The 18,338-nt window shown below is 39.3% G+C and overlaps 1 protein-coding gene across 1 annotated transcript in view; it reads left to right on the forward strand.

Moving 5' to 3' along the window:
- The window catches only part of LOC132149298 (pleckstrin homology domain-containing family H member 3-like), a 35,413-nt gene extending 19,240 nt beyond the window's left edge, over positions 1–16,173 (forward strand). The window contains exons 3-14 of the mRNA XM_059558424.1: positions 2,224–2,312; positions 4,732–4,914; positions 6,577–6,734; positions 7,953–8,076; positions 8,577–8,883; positions 9,515–9,722; positions 10,291–10,427; positions 11,329–11,449; positions 13,906–14,337; positions 14,641–14,832; positions 15,768–15,993; positions 16,024–16,173. Coding sequence (XP_059414407.1) covers positions 2,224–2,312; positions 4,732–4,914; positions 6,577–6,734; positions 7,953–8,076; positions 8,577–8,883; positions 9,515–9,722; positions 10,291–10,427; positions 11,329–11,449; positions 13,906–14,337; positions 14,641–14,832; positions 15,768–15,905 — 2,089 coding nt within the window. The 3' untranslated portion in view covers positions 15,906–15,993; positions 16,024–16,173. The remainder of the gene's footprint in view (positions 1–2,223; positions 2,313–4,731; positions 4,915–6,576; positions 6,735–7,952; positions 8,077–8,576; positions 8,884–9,514; positions 9,723–10,290; positions 10,428–11,328; positions 11,450–13,905; positions 14,338–14,640; positions 14,833–15,767; positions 15,994–16,023) is intronic.
- The last annotated feature ends 2,165 nt before the right edge of the window (positions 16,174–18,338 follow it).

The raw sequence follows: 18,338 nt of genomic DNA on the forward strand, positions 1-18,338 counted from the left end.
GCTCCGATTTTTCTGTTTAGCACCAAATATCTGTCCTTTTAGGTCACCATCACAGACCTTTCTCAACCCCATATTAAAAAAAAAAAATGTTTTTTTACTGATAGTCTAGACAGATAAGAAAACCGTTCTAGCCCCTGAGATATGAGTCATAAAGCTCATCTCCAAATTTATACCCCATATCCATCCATAAGATATCTTACTGCCCTCTAAAGTCTCTAGATAGCAGAGCATGTTTATCTGTATCTGTATCTGCGTGCTGGTCTCATTCCAGCGGCCTCTTGCAGAGATAGACCTCAGCTCATCTTATATGTGTGTGTGTGTGTGTGTGTGTTAATGTTGTCTAGATTAGAATGAGGGTTATTCTCATGCCTGCGGGACAGAGAAGGTTTTTTTTTTTTTGTTAAAACCGGGTTGTTGATCTTGATTCTGCTCGGATCCATGAACCGGTTCTGGCAGGTTCTGACTGGCTGATTCCAGCTCTCACAGCTCCTGTGATTGGAGGCTTCCTCTCTCATTTGCTCTCTTGCGCTCTCTCTCTCTCTCTCTCATTCTCTCATTCTCTGTAAACTCTTGACTCCGTCTGAGCTTCAACTTAAATTAGAGAGTGATGCAAATCCGCAGAGATGTATCTACCACTGCATCTCCATTAAACGCATACACTTGTAAACAGACCTGTAAATAAATGTACAGAACATTGATATGGTTCAAGATATTCAAAGAAGACAAAAATATTCAGACACACAGCTATCGTATCTGAGGTCAATGAAGAGGCAACTCGTAGACTCTTAGATTGGCAGGCTTTAAAATACAGCATTAGAAAGACTGGAGCCAGAATGTAGAGCAGATATCTAATTGTATATTTATCTCCATTTTTTTTTTGTAAATGGCTGTGCACTGCTCCGGGTGTGTGTTCACGGTTTGTGTGTGTGCACTTTGGATGGGTTAAATGCAGAGCACAAATTCTGAGTATGGGTCACCATACTTGGCTGTATGTCACGTCACTTTTATAATTTTACTGGAAGCAATTTGTTATAGGTCATATCATGATAATGGTATCAGCCAAAATATTGATATCGGTACGTCATGCACACACATGCGTGTAATCGGACTCCCTTATCAGAGACACTGGGCCAGTCAGAGATCATATGATCTCTGGTTACAATCTCTATTTTTCCAGATCATCAGCATGAGGAAATGAGTTTTCAGGACCCTCCATTTGATTGACTTAACAAATGGCTAATTTGGGTGAGAAACTAGCAAGTCCAGATAATTAGTGCCAAATGAAATTCTGACTTCAAATAACAGGAGGTTCAGGAATGTCTTGTTTGATTAACCAACACGCAGTCACATTCAATTCCTCTGATGCGGCTCAAAGTGTGTGTGTGTGTGTGTGTGTTAGTGCCAGTGTTTCAGAGTGATTATCTGTTTGTCACTGTCAGCTTCAAGGTGCTTGTGCTCCCAGCATTCCTCAAATCATCTATCATTTGTTAGCTAATGACGTCCTCAGACTAATCTTTTACCAGCTCATTACAAGCTGCTATTCTGTTCTTAACAATAGTCTTTTAGTCCAGGTACAGTATACAATTAGCCATTCACTAGACCTTGATTTTTATCCATGTTCATGGTGATAAGACTTTTTTTTATTAATCAATTTCTTTTGCAGGAATCAAACCAGCAACAAAACAACATTAGCAATTAGTGAAATTTCATCCCTGCTAGATATTACATGGTTAAAATTAGCAATAGCAGCAAATTCCCAAAGGAACAGTTTAAAGTGATGAGGAGTGTCCCACTAAGGTCCTTTATAGGACCTTTATGTTCTCCTAGTCTCTTCGTAGTTCTCTCTTTGCGTGCGAGTGTCCTTGGCATCTCTTATTCACATTTATTTTCAGTCTTTTCCCTGGCTGCCAGACCGATAAAGCTCTGCCTGCCTGGCCATGGTGGTGGAGGGTGGAGGGATGTGCGTGTGTGTGTGTGTGTGTGTGTGTGTGTGTGATGTGAAATGTCTGCATATGTGGAGTGCTTTTGTGCTATGTTGGGGTCTGTTTTAGCAGCAGAGGTGTGACGTTGACCCCAGCTTCCCTCAAGGAATAAGTGTGCATTTTTTATATATGTGTGTGTGTGTGTGTGTGTGTGTCTTTGGGGGGATATGGGAGGGGGTTGTACAGTACTTACTAGGTTACAGTTGGCACATTGCTTATGTCTGTTGTGTTTCATGTTCAGTCTGTCAGGAGTTCTTGAGGAGAAGAGAAGTCTCATCACAAAGAAGAGTAAGATGACGATGGACGAAGACAATGAGGTGCTTGTGAAGGGTGAGGACTTTTATTGACTTTTATTGACCAGATCAAGTCATATTTGTCATTATGATTATAAAACTAAATGTATTGTTTGCGTGCATTGTTGCATGTGTGTGTATTATGTCTCTCTTGTTTTATTTTGCTGGTAACTTGGAATCGTTTATCTGAAGTTTTAAAGCTTATAGATTACAGTTTCAAAGGTTAAAAGGTGTTTAAACTTTGTGATCTTTAGTGAGTTAATCTCAAATCTGACTCATAACTTTCTCTACCAGGGTGTAGCCGGCTAAACAGTACACACACACACACACACACACACACACACACACACACACACAGGTATTACACTCTCCTTGTAATACCTGTGTCATACCCATGTCATTATTCGCTTGTTAAGTCTGACGTCACATAGCAGCGCTTCCGTGTCCAAACACTCTATCAGTTACCACGAGAAAACAACAAAAGGTGCTAATATAAATTCACAATGTGATAGAATACTAGCGAAAAAGTTATAATCTTAACCTTTAACTCCATACAGAAGTCCCAGATAGCCAGACAATAAAAATATAAATATAAAAAAAATAAAAATAAAAATTATTTGTGTTTGGGACGCTGTGAGCACCGAGACTGTAGTGTATACCGTAAGTTTGAAAGCGTTTCACTTAAATTATTAATATGAATAAACAGTGCTCATAAACGGCTGCTGAGGTCGTATTCTCAAGTGAAGCGAATTGAGGCCTGGACCCGGAAACAGCGCTTCTTTTCAACTTTGTTGAAAAGTTAGTATTTTAATGTTTTTGAAAGATGTCTCATACTCACGATAAAAAATATAAAAAATATTATGAAGCAGTAAAAATATGAAATATTATAAAATAGAAAAGTATTTATTAAACTATTTATATTTTAATATATTTTGTTTGTGTAATTTATTCATTTCTCATGATCAATTTTAAAACATTTTTGCTGCTTAATATTTTTGTGAAAATCAAGATCCTTTGATCTTTTATCTTTTAAAGAACTTTTATTTGAAATAGAAATCTTTTGTAACATATTCAGAATTTACATTCCCAAGTAATACTATGTCAGAAAACTAAACCATATTTATCGGTTGACAATACATCGGTCATTGTACACTTAAAAACAGTCTGTAATAGTACAGTGGGTATAAAAAAGAATCACGTTTTGTTGCTTTGCAGCCTGAAATGAAGATGGACACAGATGTTTGTTTAATCTAGCTGTGTTTACTCCGTGTAACTTAAAACATCCAAGTCAAAGATATAACACCCAAAAAAAGAAAAAATATAATAATTCGCCCTAAAAATGACTTGTAAACTTTAATTTCTAAATATGTATACTTTTTTAGAAAGTATATACTTAAAAGGAAGTTTTTGTTAGGCTTAACTCTCTTTCGGGATAGTCCCCAGTACACACACACACACACACACACACGCATCTGCTATAGCTTGTGGTTTTATCAGTGACACATGAATTGGCTGACACACTTCACACCAGTTGAGACCGTTAGACAGCGTTAACCAACACTAAAGCTGCTGACCACAGTTTTCAGTGTGTTATTCAGAGTCATCTATGATTTCAGAGTGTGTAAATGTGGCTGACTCACACTCTCACACACACACACACACACACACACACACGTTTGTTTATGTGAAAAGTGGGGACATCCCATAGGCATAATAGTTTTTATACTGTACAAACTGTATATTCTATGGCCCTACAACAACCCTAACCCACACAGGAAACTTTGTGCATTTTTACTTTCTCAAAAAAACGAATTCTGTATGATTTATAAGCGTTTTGAAAAATGGGGACATGGGTTATGTCCTCATAAGTCACTCTCTCCTTGTAATTCCTGTGTCATACCCATGTCATTATACAAAGTTGTGTCCTGATATGTCACAAAAACAAGAACACACACACACACACACACACACACACACACACACACACACACACAAATATTCAAAGGGAAAGGTAGCAGGTGCAATGCATCTGCAAGCAGCAGTGGAAAAAAGGTAACATGGTCCGGGTGTCATGAGGGTTTACAAAAAAAAGTGCTTTTCCCATGAAATGTTTCTTGATTATTGGCTCTGATACACATTTTTGCATAGACAAACTTTGTGAAGGTTTGGCGGGAGATTTTATCCCCAGTGTGACCTTAACACAACCCTCTATTAAGCTGGGTGAGCGGTGGTTTGAATGTGGATGGGCTGGTTTGTGCTGTTCTGCTTTTTTCCATGATCCCTCAGTCTGACTCTGCACGAGCACCGTGAACTAGCTCTCAAAGAATGATGTTTCAAATGACACATGATTCATTTCTGTCAGGTTTTGAAATGGAATCACCATATTCTCATATGATTGGTCTGTTACAGTATTCATCATGTGTAATATGGGTCTTCTTCTCTGTTTTGTTTTTCAGGCTGGCTCCTGCGGGAGGTGCAGGGAGGTTGGCTCCGGCAGAGGAGGTTCTGGTTTGTGCTGACAACAGACTCTCTTGACTATTACAGTGGTCCAGAAAGAGATGCTCGCAGACTGGGCACGCTTGTACTCACATCCCTCTGTTCAGTGCTGTGGCCGGATAAACACACCTACAAACAGACAGGTAACACACCTGCAGTTAAACTAGGGCAGCCTCAGTCACCACCACTTTTCATTGTACATGCTCTCAGAGAAAGTGTGCAAGATTTAAGGGTTCAACAGCTTGTCACACCAGCCATTTGCAAGTTCTTAAATTAAAAGTTAAGTCTACACTGGAGGCTTAGTAACTACTAGCTAGTTTGTAACTAAATCTATACATTATTTTATTTTTTTCAGTGATGGAGAATTGGAAGTTCATTTTGTGTTCCCTAGACATTTATAGAAATTATAGAACATATTGATGTATTGTTCTCTTCAATGTATTCCTTAAACTTTCTTTACTTTGTCTTAAAAATGTTTTTAAAGTCTTCATAAACCTCCAGAAACCCTGGATGACTTTTGTCGTTTGTCACTTTTTGTCGTGTCTGGTTAGTGGTGTGATGGTGTGAGCCAAGCTCTCAGTGTTCAGTGGAAAATAAAAACACTACTTCACTCACTATTTTAGAGTTTGTACTCACAGTGAAATGCTTTTTTTTCGGAGAGAGCTGATCTTTTGGTCAGATCGGAGCAGCCGTGAGACCTCTTGTCGGCACTGGTGTGAATTCTTTCTTGTGGAAAGACTTTGATTGAGGAAATGAAATGCAGGATTGTTTGAGAAGACCAAAAGAGAAACGAAGGCAGACAAACGAGAGGCATTGTTGTCTGGGAAGATGGTAGGGAATGACCAGACAGACTCAGAGGCTTAGTCATACTGTATGTATGTGTGTGTGTGTGTGTGTGTGTGTTCACATGGCACATGTTCTGCTGGAGCTCTGAATCACACACACACAAACTTTCAACCAGTACAGTCCACAAAACCCAGAGCTTTTCCCAGATTAGCTTTAGGGACTTTCCTAGATAAAAGTGTGTATGCATATCTGAAAGTAAAGCTTTTGTGTGTGTGTACAAGAGCAGTGGTTGGTCAAAAGTCATTATTCAGCACAGTTGACATGATGGAAATGTTTTTTTTTTTTATAAACAAGTTGTCATATAATATCATTGCTAATGCTATGGCTCATCCACAGAGTAAAACATATATTTTAATGAAATTAATAAATAATGTACAGTTTTGTGGCTAAGAAATTGGAGATGTTTTTACAGTGGACACCAAATATTTTGGCCTGTAAATTTTAGCACACCCACTGGTTCTGAAAATCTGGAAATATCAAGGAATGTAACCATGAAATAGTCATAGAAATTCATTTCCACAGTGAATGTACATTGTTCTGCTGCAAAATATTTAATTTTACTTTTTGTGAGTGCTTGTGTAGAGCGAAAACTTTCCCCCAAACAGTCTAGAGAGATTGGTGGGCTTTATGGAAATTAGATTTTTTTTAAATACTCAGTTTTTAAAATAAATACTGCCAATGTTAACAAAAGGGGAGAAACGAGATCTTAGTAAGATCCTCATAAAAGCTCTAGATCCAGCTCTCTCAGAACATCTGATCACATGAAATATGATGTTGTCATCATAATGCTGGCGCTCTAGCACATTAGTCTTTAATCAAAAACAGTATAAGCATATGTATGCCTTATTACATTTGTTTACTGTTCTTTATATATGTACTCTCCTAATTGTTAGGAGATGCTATTTTTGTATTGAAGAGTAGCACTAAATATGGTCTTCTTTAATGTGTATGTGTGGCAGGTTACTGGAGTCTGACAGTGTATGGCCGCAAACATTGCTACAGACTCTTCACAAAGCACTACAATGAGGCGGTGCACTGGGCGTGTGCTGTGCAGAAACTCATAGACAGCAAAGCACCGGTCGAGACGCCAACACAGCTCCTCATACAAGACATTGAGGTGAGAGAACAAGCAGCAGCGGAGATGAACACGACAGCGTATCAACATACAGTGTATCAACAAACATACCACAAAATATTAAGCAGGACAACTATTTTCAACATTGATAAGTAATGATGTCACCACAGTATATACGTGTGTGTGTATTTATATATATATATATATGGCAGATAAGCTACGAAAGAAATTTTCAAGATGGCAAACATATAGAGACACGGTGTGTAAACCATTTAAACCCCACCCACTGTCATCTCTCTGCCCAAGTATATTAATATTAGTTTGTTGGCTAGTGATTTTACACTTATAGATGTGCTCATCAGTATCCTGTGTCTCTGGAAATAGTTTTGAAGGCAGCGAGTAGCTCTTGAGAATAACCGTGTTGTTATGATGTAATGCCGGCACTCTTGGAAAGATCTGTATTAATAGGATGCTAGTTGCTAGCCCACAGAACTCCCTGGAATCCCATTGAGGATGAGATAAACAGGCAAGCAGACTGACAGGCGTGAAAACCACAGTGGTTGAAAATGTTAAGTGCCCAGACCCCTAAATGACCTTGCTGATTGCTATAGATCTCTTATAGATAAGATATGTATGCATATTAAATAATCAAAAATATAAGGAAGGCTGTTCTCAATAAATTCTTGGCTAAAAGACACTACTATATTTTGCCTTATTGCTAAAAAAAAAAATATATATAACTGTACCATAAAATATTCATGAAGCATTGTGTTAGGTTTCAGTTAGACGACGTAGTTAAGTTAATATCAGTTTGTACTATTTATTTCACCACTCTCAAACTCAAACATACAGTACATAGTGGTTATGGCAGGAGATCACATTTAACTGCTCTTAGTTTGGATGATCATGTCTGCTATAAGCAAATACTCCACAACAAACATCAAGTGTCCTTATTCACCCTTGAATGAACACAGCAGCGTTCATTATACATACATAAACAGAGCAGACCTTGACCAGGATTGCCAAATCCAGCTGAAATCGGTTTCCTTTTCATTCATTCCCCCACAAGCCATTTTCCCAAACATCGCATTTTCATATAAAACATAATTTCGTCATTTCATTATGGACCCCATAACAAATAGGTCAAATATTTATGGGGACATAATGATACACAGCAGATAAATGTGTCGTTTATTTATTTAAGGGTGTTTCATTGGCCTTGCATTGCTCGGTGTGTTTATGTGCGCTGTTTTTGTATAGGAGAATAAATTCAATCCAGAGGTTGTGGAGCACATCTATGAGCATAATCCCATCCTGAGGTACACGCAGAGCCCCCTCTACGCCCCACTGCTGCCTTTCCCCTACGGCAGCCTCCACCACACACGTGAGTCAACCACACACATACTCACATGGCATATATCACATATAAACACCACTGCTCACATGAAGAGCATGTCAATGAACCAATCAGATTAGACACACCCCGTCTTTCTACAGCTCTGCCGTTTTGGTGTTTCCATGGTCACCCAGCTACCTGTCTGGTAGAAGTAAAGCAAAGGCAAAGCAGTGTTAAATAAGAAATGATTTATCGGTCTTCTCTGATTACCTTTCACCTCGAAAAATTTGCTGACCTGAGGTTTCCGAAAAATCAATAAATTCCAAATCAATTTCCAATAGACAAAATCAAGTCCCTATAAATCCTATACATTTTTTTATATAGTATAGTTATATAGTATGTTGGCATTATATCTTTTACTTGGATGCTATAACTATTGGATGCTGAGTAAATACAGCTGAATAAAACAAAAAAGTGGGATGATTCTTTTCTATACCCACTGTATACATGTATACAGTTAACACACCTCCTTTTGCTTTTCCTCTTAGATATGAAAGGTAAAGGCTACACATCCATCTGTGAAGAGGCGGTGAGGCTTTTTAACTGCCTTCAGCAGTTAGAGTCGGCCCGCGAGCCCATTCCTCTCATACAGGGGATCCTCCAGACCTGCCTCGACCTCCGGCCGCTCCGAGATGAACTCTACTGCCAGCTTATCAAACAGACCAGCGTCCTCAGCTCACTTGTCCAGACGCAGCCGAATCCGCAGCTCAGATACTGGCAGCTGCTTACCTGCATGAGCTGCACCTTTCTGCCCAGCTCCAGCATACTCAGATACCTGCGCTTTCACCTGAAGAGGTGGGTTATGCACATCACATCTGTACAGTGCACTGGATGCGCACACTCACAAACCAACCCACCAGCCGGATCTCAACATACACGCATAAACATTACCTAAAAGTGCTTGAGTATGAACATGCCTCCGGTTCTGTGGGCGAGTGTGTAGGAAACATGGGCTGCCTGAGGTTGACTGGATTGGAAAGTGCACTTCCTGTTCACATGTTCTTTTCCTCTCTTCGAGAGGCTGGGAAACGGCATGATGCTTTCTGCGTCCCATGGCTAATTGACTCTTAAATTACTGCTAGGTCTGGAGGATAGACAGAAAATAAGAGAATGGCTAAATAAACAAGTGTGCCGTGGGGAAATGGTGCGTTGACCACAGGGCTTTGATTACAGAAGCGGCTGGTGTGATGGAGACGGACAAGACTCTGTTCTCCTGAGGCGCCCAGATGTTTCCCGCATGTGTTTACTTGACACAAATAGGGCCTCTGCCATGCGTGTAATTACTAAGTGGCTGATACTTTATATCGCAAATAGATAAACTAAACAGAGGGGCCACACACTTTTTTTTGGGAGGGAAATGTGTTGTGGTTTGAATGTGAAATTCTGTAAATGTGAAGTTTTTAAAATCCCTTTCTTTTGCTGTCAGGGTTCAGAGTTTGAGTGTGGACCCAGAGGTGGAGAGCTACGCGTCCTTCATAGCCCAGGCTCTGGAGAAGACACGCGGCCGTGAGTGTGTGCCCTCATGGGAGGAGATCCAGGGGCTGATGGGAAGGCAGGAGATACTGTGTACTGTGCACTACCCTGGACCGGGCTGCTGCCAGATACCGATCACCTCACACACCACAGCTAATGAGGTATTGCATCAACTGTTTCTTCTATAGCAGGGGTTGGGGAGCTTAAGCCACACAAAGGATTAAGCATTAGCACGCAAGTAATAAGAACCAGAGAGATGTATTTATTTATAAGTGTATTGATTTTAGTAATGTTGAATTCTGTTTTTGCAATTATCCGTACACAAAAATGTAAGAATATGTATTAATTTATTCATTTGCTCTGCTACTTTTGCACACATTTTTTCTGTCTTTCAATCAGTTGTTGTTGTTGTAAACTAAAATAATTACTTTTAAATCAAAGTGGTTTTTGTTAATTGAACTAAAGCTAAAATATAAATATTAGATGAAAAAATTAAACTAAGTGACTGAAGTTTAGGTACTAAAATGAGTAAAACTAAACTAGAATTAAAATAGAAATAAAAGCTGAACAGAAATATAAACGAATAAACTTAGTAGCAAAAATTAGTAAAAACGTCAACTAAAATTAAAACGGAAAAAATAAAAGTGAATTCAAATTGATTAAATACTATAATAGTACATAAATAATACTACAATAACACTGTTTCGCATTCTCATTTTCTCTCTCCAGGTCGTGAGGAAGATGGTGGAACGTCTTGGGCTGCAGGACAGCCGAAACACATTTGCTCTTTTTGAGCAGAACACATGCTGGGAAAAAGCTATCGGAGGCAGCACCATAATCGCCGATGTCATCACCAGATTTGAAAAGTAGATATTTAAAAAAAAAAATCTCTTCCACCTAGTGTAATATAGCAATATACTGAACCAAAAGTATCATGGCACTATAGTTTGCTGGATATGGTGCCATGGCAATACCATGTTTTTGAACCACGGTAATACTATGGTATTTTTTAAGTACTATGTTAAGCAGTTAAGCAGTACAGTGTAGATCTGTATTTTCATCGATTTATTCACTTTCCCAGCACTTTAGCAAAGTTTAACTCAACCCCCCTGATGCTCTCTCTTACACAAACACACACACACACACACACGCACACACACGCATACACACACACACACTGTGGGAATAGACAAGCAGCTCTTTATTAGTATTCAGTGTTCCAGTAGGGATCTCAGGGTGAGACTGATGTCATGAGCATTAACTGATGTGGAAAGCAAACTGAAGGAGAGATAACCCAAGCCAGCCAGAATTCAAGGCATCCACTTTATTCTGGGAAGTGTGTTTGTGTTTGCGTGTGTTTTTGCACATCTCAGTGCCAACTCTTCCCAGAAGTAGGTTCATGGACACACGCCTAGTCTTTCTCTCACACTCGTATTATGTGTACACACACACACACACACACACACACAAACAAACCCGCTTGAGGAAAAATGCACAATCAGCAGAAAAAGCTTAGCTAATCGGGGTGAGTCACATGGTTCAGAATAATGTCATGACTTTAGTAGTGTGTTTAGTAAGCATCTGCAAATTTCTCTCCTTAGCTACTTGAAGACTTAGACATAGTTTAAGACAAAGACATACTTTGAGTGTGCTTTAGAAGGGGTTAAATAAAAAAAGTTTATAACACAGAGGCTCTCAACCAGGGGCCTGATTCATTCATTTGATTCATATGCATTTTCCATTAACAAATCTCTGTCTGTCTTCCAGTTTGTCAGCAAAAGATCCAGACTCTGACTGCAAGTGCAGACTCTGCTTCAAACTGTATTGTCTGCTGGACACAGAAAACATCAGTACAGACAGCATTGAGTACCTCTTCCTCTATGAGAAGGTAATCCGGCAAGAGACGGGTGGGGATGAGCAGAAAGGAGAAAGCTGAATGTAGATTATTGAAGGTCGTGAATTTTGCAACATTCACACTGTTAATGAACTAAATTGAATCAGCGTTGAACTGACTCGAGCTGAATAATGCCACTACTGTCTTCAGTAGAGCTGCTTATCACAGAGTTTAACTTGTTTCAATGACGAATGACCTTTACTGTTACTGAACTGAACTGAATCAACACTGAACTGACTAGAGCGGAATAATGACACTATTGTCAGATTTTTGGATTTGCCTCATTTTTTGAAGTTTGCGTCATTGATGTTGTTACTTTCCGGTTCAATGCTGTGAAGTAGCTTTGAAACGATCTCTACTGTAAAACTAAAGTGCTATAAAACTAAATATGACTTGACTGTTGAGTATAAAATATACAGCAAAAAGGCTGATGGAAGACTAAAAGAGAAATGGCCTTTTTTGTGTTTTATAAAAGGCTAATAATGGATATCTTCCTCTGAACATTTATATTACAAGTTTGGATCTGTCTGCAGACACCCATTTAAGACACACACACACACACACATATATATATAAATATATATACACATATATGTGTATATGTATGTATGTATGTACTGTATGTATGTGTGTGTGTGTATATACAACCCGAATTCCGGAAAAGTTGGGACGTTTTTTAAATTTTAATAAAATGAAAACTAAAGGAATTTCAAATCACATGAGCCAATATTTTATTCACAATAGAACATAGATAACGTAGCAAATGTTTAAACTGAGAAATTTTACACTTTTATCCACTTAATTAGCTCATTTAAAATTTAATGCCTGCTACAGGTCTCAAAAAAGTTGGCACGGGGGCAACAAATGGCTAAAAAAGCAAGCAGTTTTGAAAAGATTCAGCTGGGAGAACATCTAGTGATTAATTAAGTTAATTGATATCAGGTCTGTAACATGATTAGCTATAAAAGCTTTGTCTTAGAGAAGCAGAGTCTCTCAGAAGTAAAGATGGGCAGAGGCTCTCCAATCTGTGAAAGACTGCGTAAAAAAATTGTGGAAAACTTTAAAAACAATGTTCCTCAACGTCAAATTGCAAAGGCTTTGCAAATCTCATCATCTACAGTGCATAACATCATCAAAAGATTCAGAGAAACTGGAGAAATCTCTGTGCGTAAGGGACAAGGCCGGAGACCTTTATTGGATGCCCGTGGTCTTCGGGCTCTCAGACGACACTGCATCACTCATCGGCATGATTGTGTCAATGACATTACTAAATGGGCCCAGGAATACATTCAGAAACCACTGTCGGTAAACACAATCCGCTGTGCCATCAGCAGATGCCAACTAAAGCTCTATCATGCAAAAAGGAAGCCATATGTGAACATGGTCCAGAAGCGCCATCGTGTCCTGTGGGCCAAGGCTCATTTAAAATGGACTATTTCAAAGTGGAATAGTGTTTTATGGTCAGACGAGTCCAAATTTGACATTCTTGTTGGAAATCACGGACGCCGTGTCCTCTGGGCTAAAGAGGAGGGAGACCTTCCAGCATGTTATCAGCGTTCAGTTCAAAAGCCAGCATCTCTGATGGTATGGGGGTGCATAAGTGCATACGGTATGGGCAGCTTGCATGTTTTGGAAGGCTCTGTGAATGCTGAAAGGTATATAAAGGTTTTAGAGCAACATATGCTTCCCTCCAAACAACGTCTATTTCAGGGAAGGCCTTGTTTATTTCAGCAGGACAATGCAAAACCACATACTGCAGCTATAACAACAGCATGGCTTCGTCGTAGAAGAGTCCGGGTGCTAACCTGGCCTGCCTGCAGTCCAGATCTTTCACCTATAGAGAACATTTGGCGCATCATTAAACGAAAAATACGTCAAAGACGACCACGAACTCTTCAGCAGCTGGAAATCTATATAAGGCAAGAATGGGACCAAATTCCAACAGCAAAACTCCAGCAACTCATAGCCTCAATGCCCAGACGTCTTCAAACTGTTTTGAAAAGAAAAGGAGATGCTACACCATGGTAAACATGCCCCGTCCCAACTATTTTGAGACCTGTAGCAGAAATCAAAATTGAAATGAGCTCATTTTGTGCATAAAATTGTAAACTTTCTCAGTTTAAACATTTGCTATGTTATCTATGTTCTATTGTGAATAAAATATTGGCTCATGTGATTTGAAAGTCTTTTAGTTTTCATTTTATTAAAATTTAAAAAACGTCCCAACTTTTCCGGAATTCGGGTTGTATATATATATATATAATGACTAAACAAAAAAACTGGATTTCCAATTGTTCCTCTCTGTTTGTGTTAAATGCGAACTAGCTTCACACTTGTGTGAATAGATGTGTGCATAACATCTTTATCAGTCAAGTGAAAAGCAAGCATACAAACACTAATGAACTCTGTAAACTTTCCCTTGTTTGACTTCCTCCCTCTCTCGGTCTCAGTGTCATGAGATGGTGGTGCGGGGACAGCTGCCAGCCTGTGAGGACGACCTTCTTTCCCTGGCAGCGTTGAGACTGCAGTGTCTACTGGGAGATTTCAGTGCCCTCTCGCCGTACCCACCCTTGGAGCAGCTCTTTCCAGCTGAAGTGGTGGAGGCCCGGGCACTACTGGCCCCCGTCGATCCCCCTGGCTGCCCTTCCTTCCCTGGGGGCCTGCTGGCTGGGACACTGTGGGGACACAAGCGGCGTCAGGAACAGGACCAAAGACTGCGGGCCAGACTAAGGGAAGAGGGAGCCGTGGTGATGTCGGCCATTTTGGAGCGCTGGAAAGCCCTGACGGGATACAGTCACAGGGACAGCATGGCCGCCTATCTCACCATCGCTCGGCAGTGGTCGGGGTTTGGCTGTACGCTCTATGAAGTGGACTTCTACATCGTGAGTGGTTCCCACAATATAACGGTTTCAACATTGATAATAACAAGAAATGTTTCTTGAGTGACAAGTGAGCATATTAGGATGATTTCTGAAAGATCATGTGACACTGAAGACTGGAGAAATGCAAAATTAAAATAGAAAACAAAACTATTTTTACTGTATTTTTCACCAAATAAATGCAGCCTTGATAAGCTTAAGAAACTTCTTGTAAAGCATTGACAATTGAAGTTTTAAACATTTGTACCCCAGGATCATTTTGCCAGAGAATCAGAGCTGTGCCTATCATTTACCTGTGTCTTGTAGAGCTCGACAGGAAGCTTCTCTCAGAAGTTGTGGCTGGGCGTGGCGGCTTCCTGTGTGTCTTTGTATCGTCAGGGTGACGCTGAAGCATTGGAGTCTCTGCCGATTGGTCAGATCTGTTCCTATGGCGTCTCTGATAGCAACACATTCAGGATCACTGCAGGAGACAGAGATCTGCTCTTCGAGACCTCCAAGGTGAGCAGGAGGCATAGTCATTATATCATCACTTTCCACAACCACAACTAATGTACCAAAGTGACTAAAACTAAAGTAAAAATAAAGATTAGGGTTAATGTGTATATATATTATTTTTTTTATTAAAATGAAAACTGCAAATATAACAATTCAAAGTGCTATAATAATATATAAATAATACTGAAATACTAGCAGCCACAAAATACCACATTTGCATCACACTTTGAAAATTGTTTTTCAGTAAATCTAAAACATTTAAAGTATGATACTATTGCCATACCATTTTACATACACAGCTGCTAGCTCTACCTATCATAGTTTCACTCTAGCGATAATGGAGAGATGCAACTTGGCCTTCATGTTAGCATCATGCATGCATAGTATTTGGCCAAAACACCCCAGGTATAATGGGGAAGCATATACCCACACTGAGTTTTAGACCAAAATACAAAATACATGACATGTATGTTCTGTAAATGTAACTGTAAAATAACTAATTAAAAATGACAAACAAGTGCATCTGTCAGTGGATTTCATTTGGTGTTTGATTATGGTCATAAACTAAAATATATATATGCATGTATGTGCAACCTTGGTGAACATCCCTGTTGAAAAAAACGGCATAGTTATGTTTTGAAGCATGGTAGCTGGTTTAAGCTGGTCATCTGCTGGTCCTAAGCAACTAGCTCCTGCCCAGAACCAACTAAAGACCAGCTCAAATTAGCTGCCATGCTTCAAAACATACCTAACCTGCATATCCTGTTTTTTGCGACAGGAATAAAAAAAGACTTCTTTTAAAAACAAATCAAGAGCCATGCTGACCTAAAAATTGAAACCAAGTCATTGTACTGTTCTAAAATGCTTAGCACATATTCAACCGTGGACTCGAGTTATCTCTCTCTCTCTCTCTCTCTCTCTCTCTCTCTCTCTCCTAGCTGACTGAGATCATGCAGCTGATGAATGCTTACTTCAGTGCCACCCGTCACCAGCTGGGCAAGGATGACTGCATCTCCATGGAGACAAACCCTAAGCTCCACCCCTCCCTACTTGAGCTCCCCTCTCACCCGGTGTGAAGAGAGATGGACTCGCGCTCACCCACACGCACACACTGACTCTGACTGATGTACACATGCATATGCAGTCCTGATCGATTGCTTCCCTGTGTGGAGCTCAGATTAGAACGGAAAGGAGCAGATGCTGTGGAAATAGAAGAGGAGTGGAAGGTGTCCAGGGAGCCACAAACAGGAGAGCAGGTTCTGGAACTCACTCGCTACACCACCAGCCGAATCCAGAAAGAACACGGGGCCCTCCGCTGGCCCTGATTACTCCAAAATCACAGAGAGCATACCGTATTTTTCGGACTATAAGTCGCACCTGAGCATATGTCGCATCAGTCCACAAATAGGTCATGATGAGGGAAAAAACATATATAAGTCGCACCAGACTATAAGTCGCATTTATTTAGAACCAAGAGAAAACATTACTGTCTCCAGCCACAAGGGGGCGCTCTATGTTTTCAGTGTAGACTACAGGAGCACTGAGCAGCATAGAGCGCCCTCTGGCGGCTGTAGACGGTAATGTTTTCTCTTGGTTCATTTCTCTCGGTGCATGTTAAATTAATTTTGATAAATAAGTCGCACCTGACTATAAGTCGCAGGACCAGCCAAACTATGAAAAAAAGTGCGACTTATAGTCCGGAAAATACGGTAATAGCCTGACTTCAGACAGACAAAAATAATTTTCTGAAGTAGTATTTTTGCCTTGTTTTATTAGTGTTAAAATATTTAAACATCCTTAAAACAACATTAATTTATTTGTACTTATTTTGAACAATTAAGATACATTTAATAATCCTCAAATTCATCAAGTATTATGACTAATTTTAAGATTAACTTCAAAGAATTTATCTCAAATTTAGTTACATTTTCTTATTTTGCTTCTCATGTAAATGTACCTTGTTTAAAGGATGTTTTTTATTTTTTATTGTAAAATATGACAAAAATACAGATTTTATTTTGCAGCGATGTCTTTATATTGCACTACAGGAAGACAAGACACAAATACGCTGCCGTTGTACTCACAAGAAAACACTTGCTCTGCTTTAAACGTTCCTTTCCAGACTCCTGCCTGGATCGCCATTAAACTCATTCATCAAACCATACATGACCTTAAAATGAAATCAGGTGCAAGTCACTTTCATGTCGACCTTCAAAACTGTCCATTACTGAACCGACAGTGGTGTGTATGTGTGTGCGAGACAGACTTGAACATTTTAAGCTGTAGAAACCAAAGGACCTTTAGCTCGTCTCTATGATATGAGTGTAATTGTGAAATGCTTTGAGCCTGACCTGGTGCTGCTTGACTGTGCTGTTAGCTTACAGTAACTCTGCATTGTGCGTCCTTTAACCATTGAGAGCCTCAGATCTTTAGATCCGGTTAAAACCAACTAAGACACACATTTGCAGTCTGGTGCATGTGAAGGTAAATGACATTCAACAACAAAAAACCCCCCAGACAATTTTGGTTGAAACCATGTTTCCAAGACCTCTCAGCACATTTTCAAACACTGAAAATAGACAAATAATCAACACTATTAATATGCAACATTGTCCATCCCATATGGTAAAGACATTTCTGTAGTTCACCCAAAAATGAAAATTAATTCACTCACTCTCATGTTGTTCCAAGCCTGTTTCTCTTTCATCTTGATGAACACAAAATTATGAAAGTAAATGGGGTCCAAAACAACATTAATTTGCATCCCTTTGACTTTTATTGTATGAAAAGAAAAAAGTAAAAACACCAAGACTGCTTCAATGTTCCACACAATAAAGAACGTCATACAGGTTTAGAACAATATGAAACTGTGTAAATGATGACAGAATTATAATGTTTGTGTGGACTATCCCTTTGAGCGTAATCTGTAGCCTCTGTCAGCTGTGCTTTCATCAAAAGCTGTGCTTTTTTATCTGCTGAGAGTTCATATTGTCCTTCTTTAATGTGTTACTTCCTACTAGTTTTATTTATGGCTGTCTGTTGTATACATTCTGTGGAAGTGAGTTTTTATTGTCCTTTTTACTTTTGTTTTATATATCTTTCATAAAGACCTGTATTTGTATTTTAGTGCTTGCATTGGAATAATTACAAAAGAGCAGATGATGTCATAGTTAAAATATGATGTCATGAGGTTTATTTACTTTTTTGGTTATTTGTCATTTATTTCCCCCGTCATGAGAGGTCTACATATGGCAAATAACTTGTTTATAATCTCTTTTTGTAGATCCAGTAGGATTATTTACTGTTTGTCATAACCCAAAATAAGAGTAATTCCCCCTTTTTAAATTCACATGGACCAAATATCTAGTGGTTGTGGTCATTTTTCCCTTGTTTTTTTTTCTCTCCTTGTATGACTGCCAAACTATTACTGAAGCAATAAAGCCTGCCCAGTCTTCCTGAGTATGAGCCCATTTTCAGTATGGGGCTTTAGGTTGCCTAAAGAGGAGCCA

The sequence above is a fragment of the Carassius carassius genome, chromosome 9, assembly GCF_963082965.1.
Source record: "Carassius carassius chromosome 9, fCarCar2.1, whole genome shotgun sequence".
NCBI lineage: Eukaryota > Metazoa > Chordata > Actinopteri > Cypriniformes > Cyprinidae > Carassius > Carassius carassius.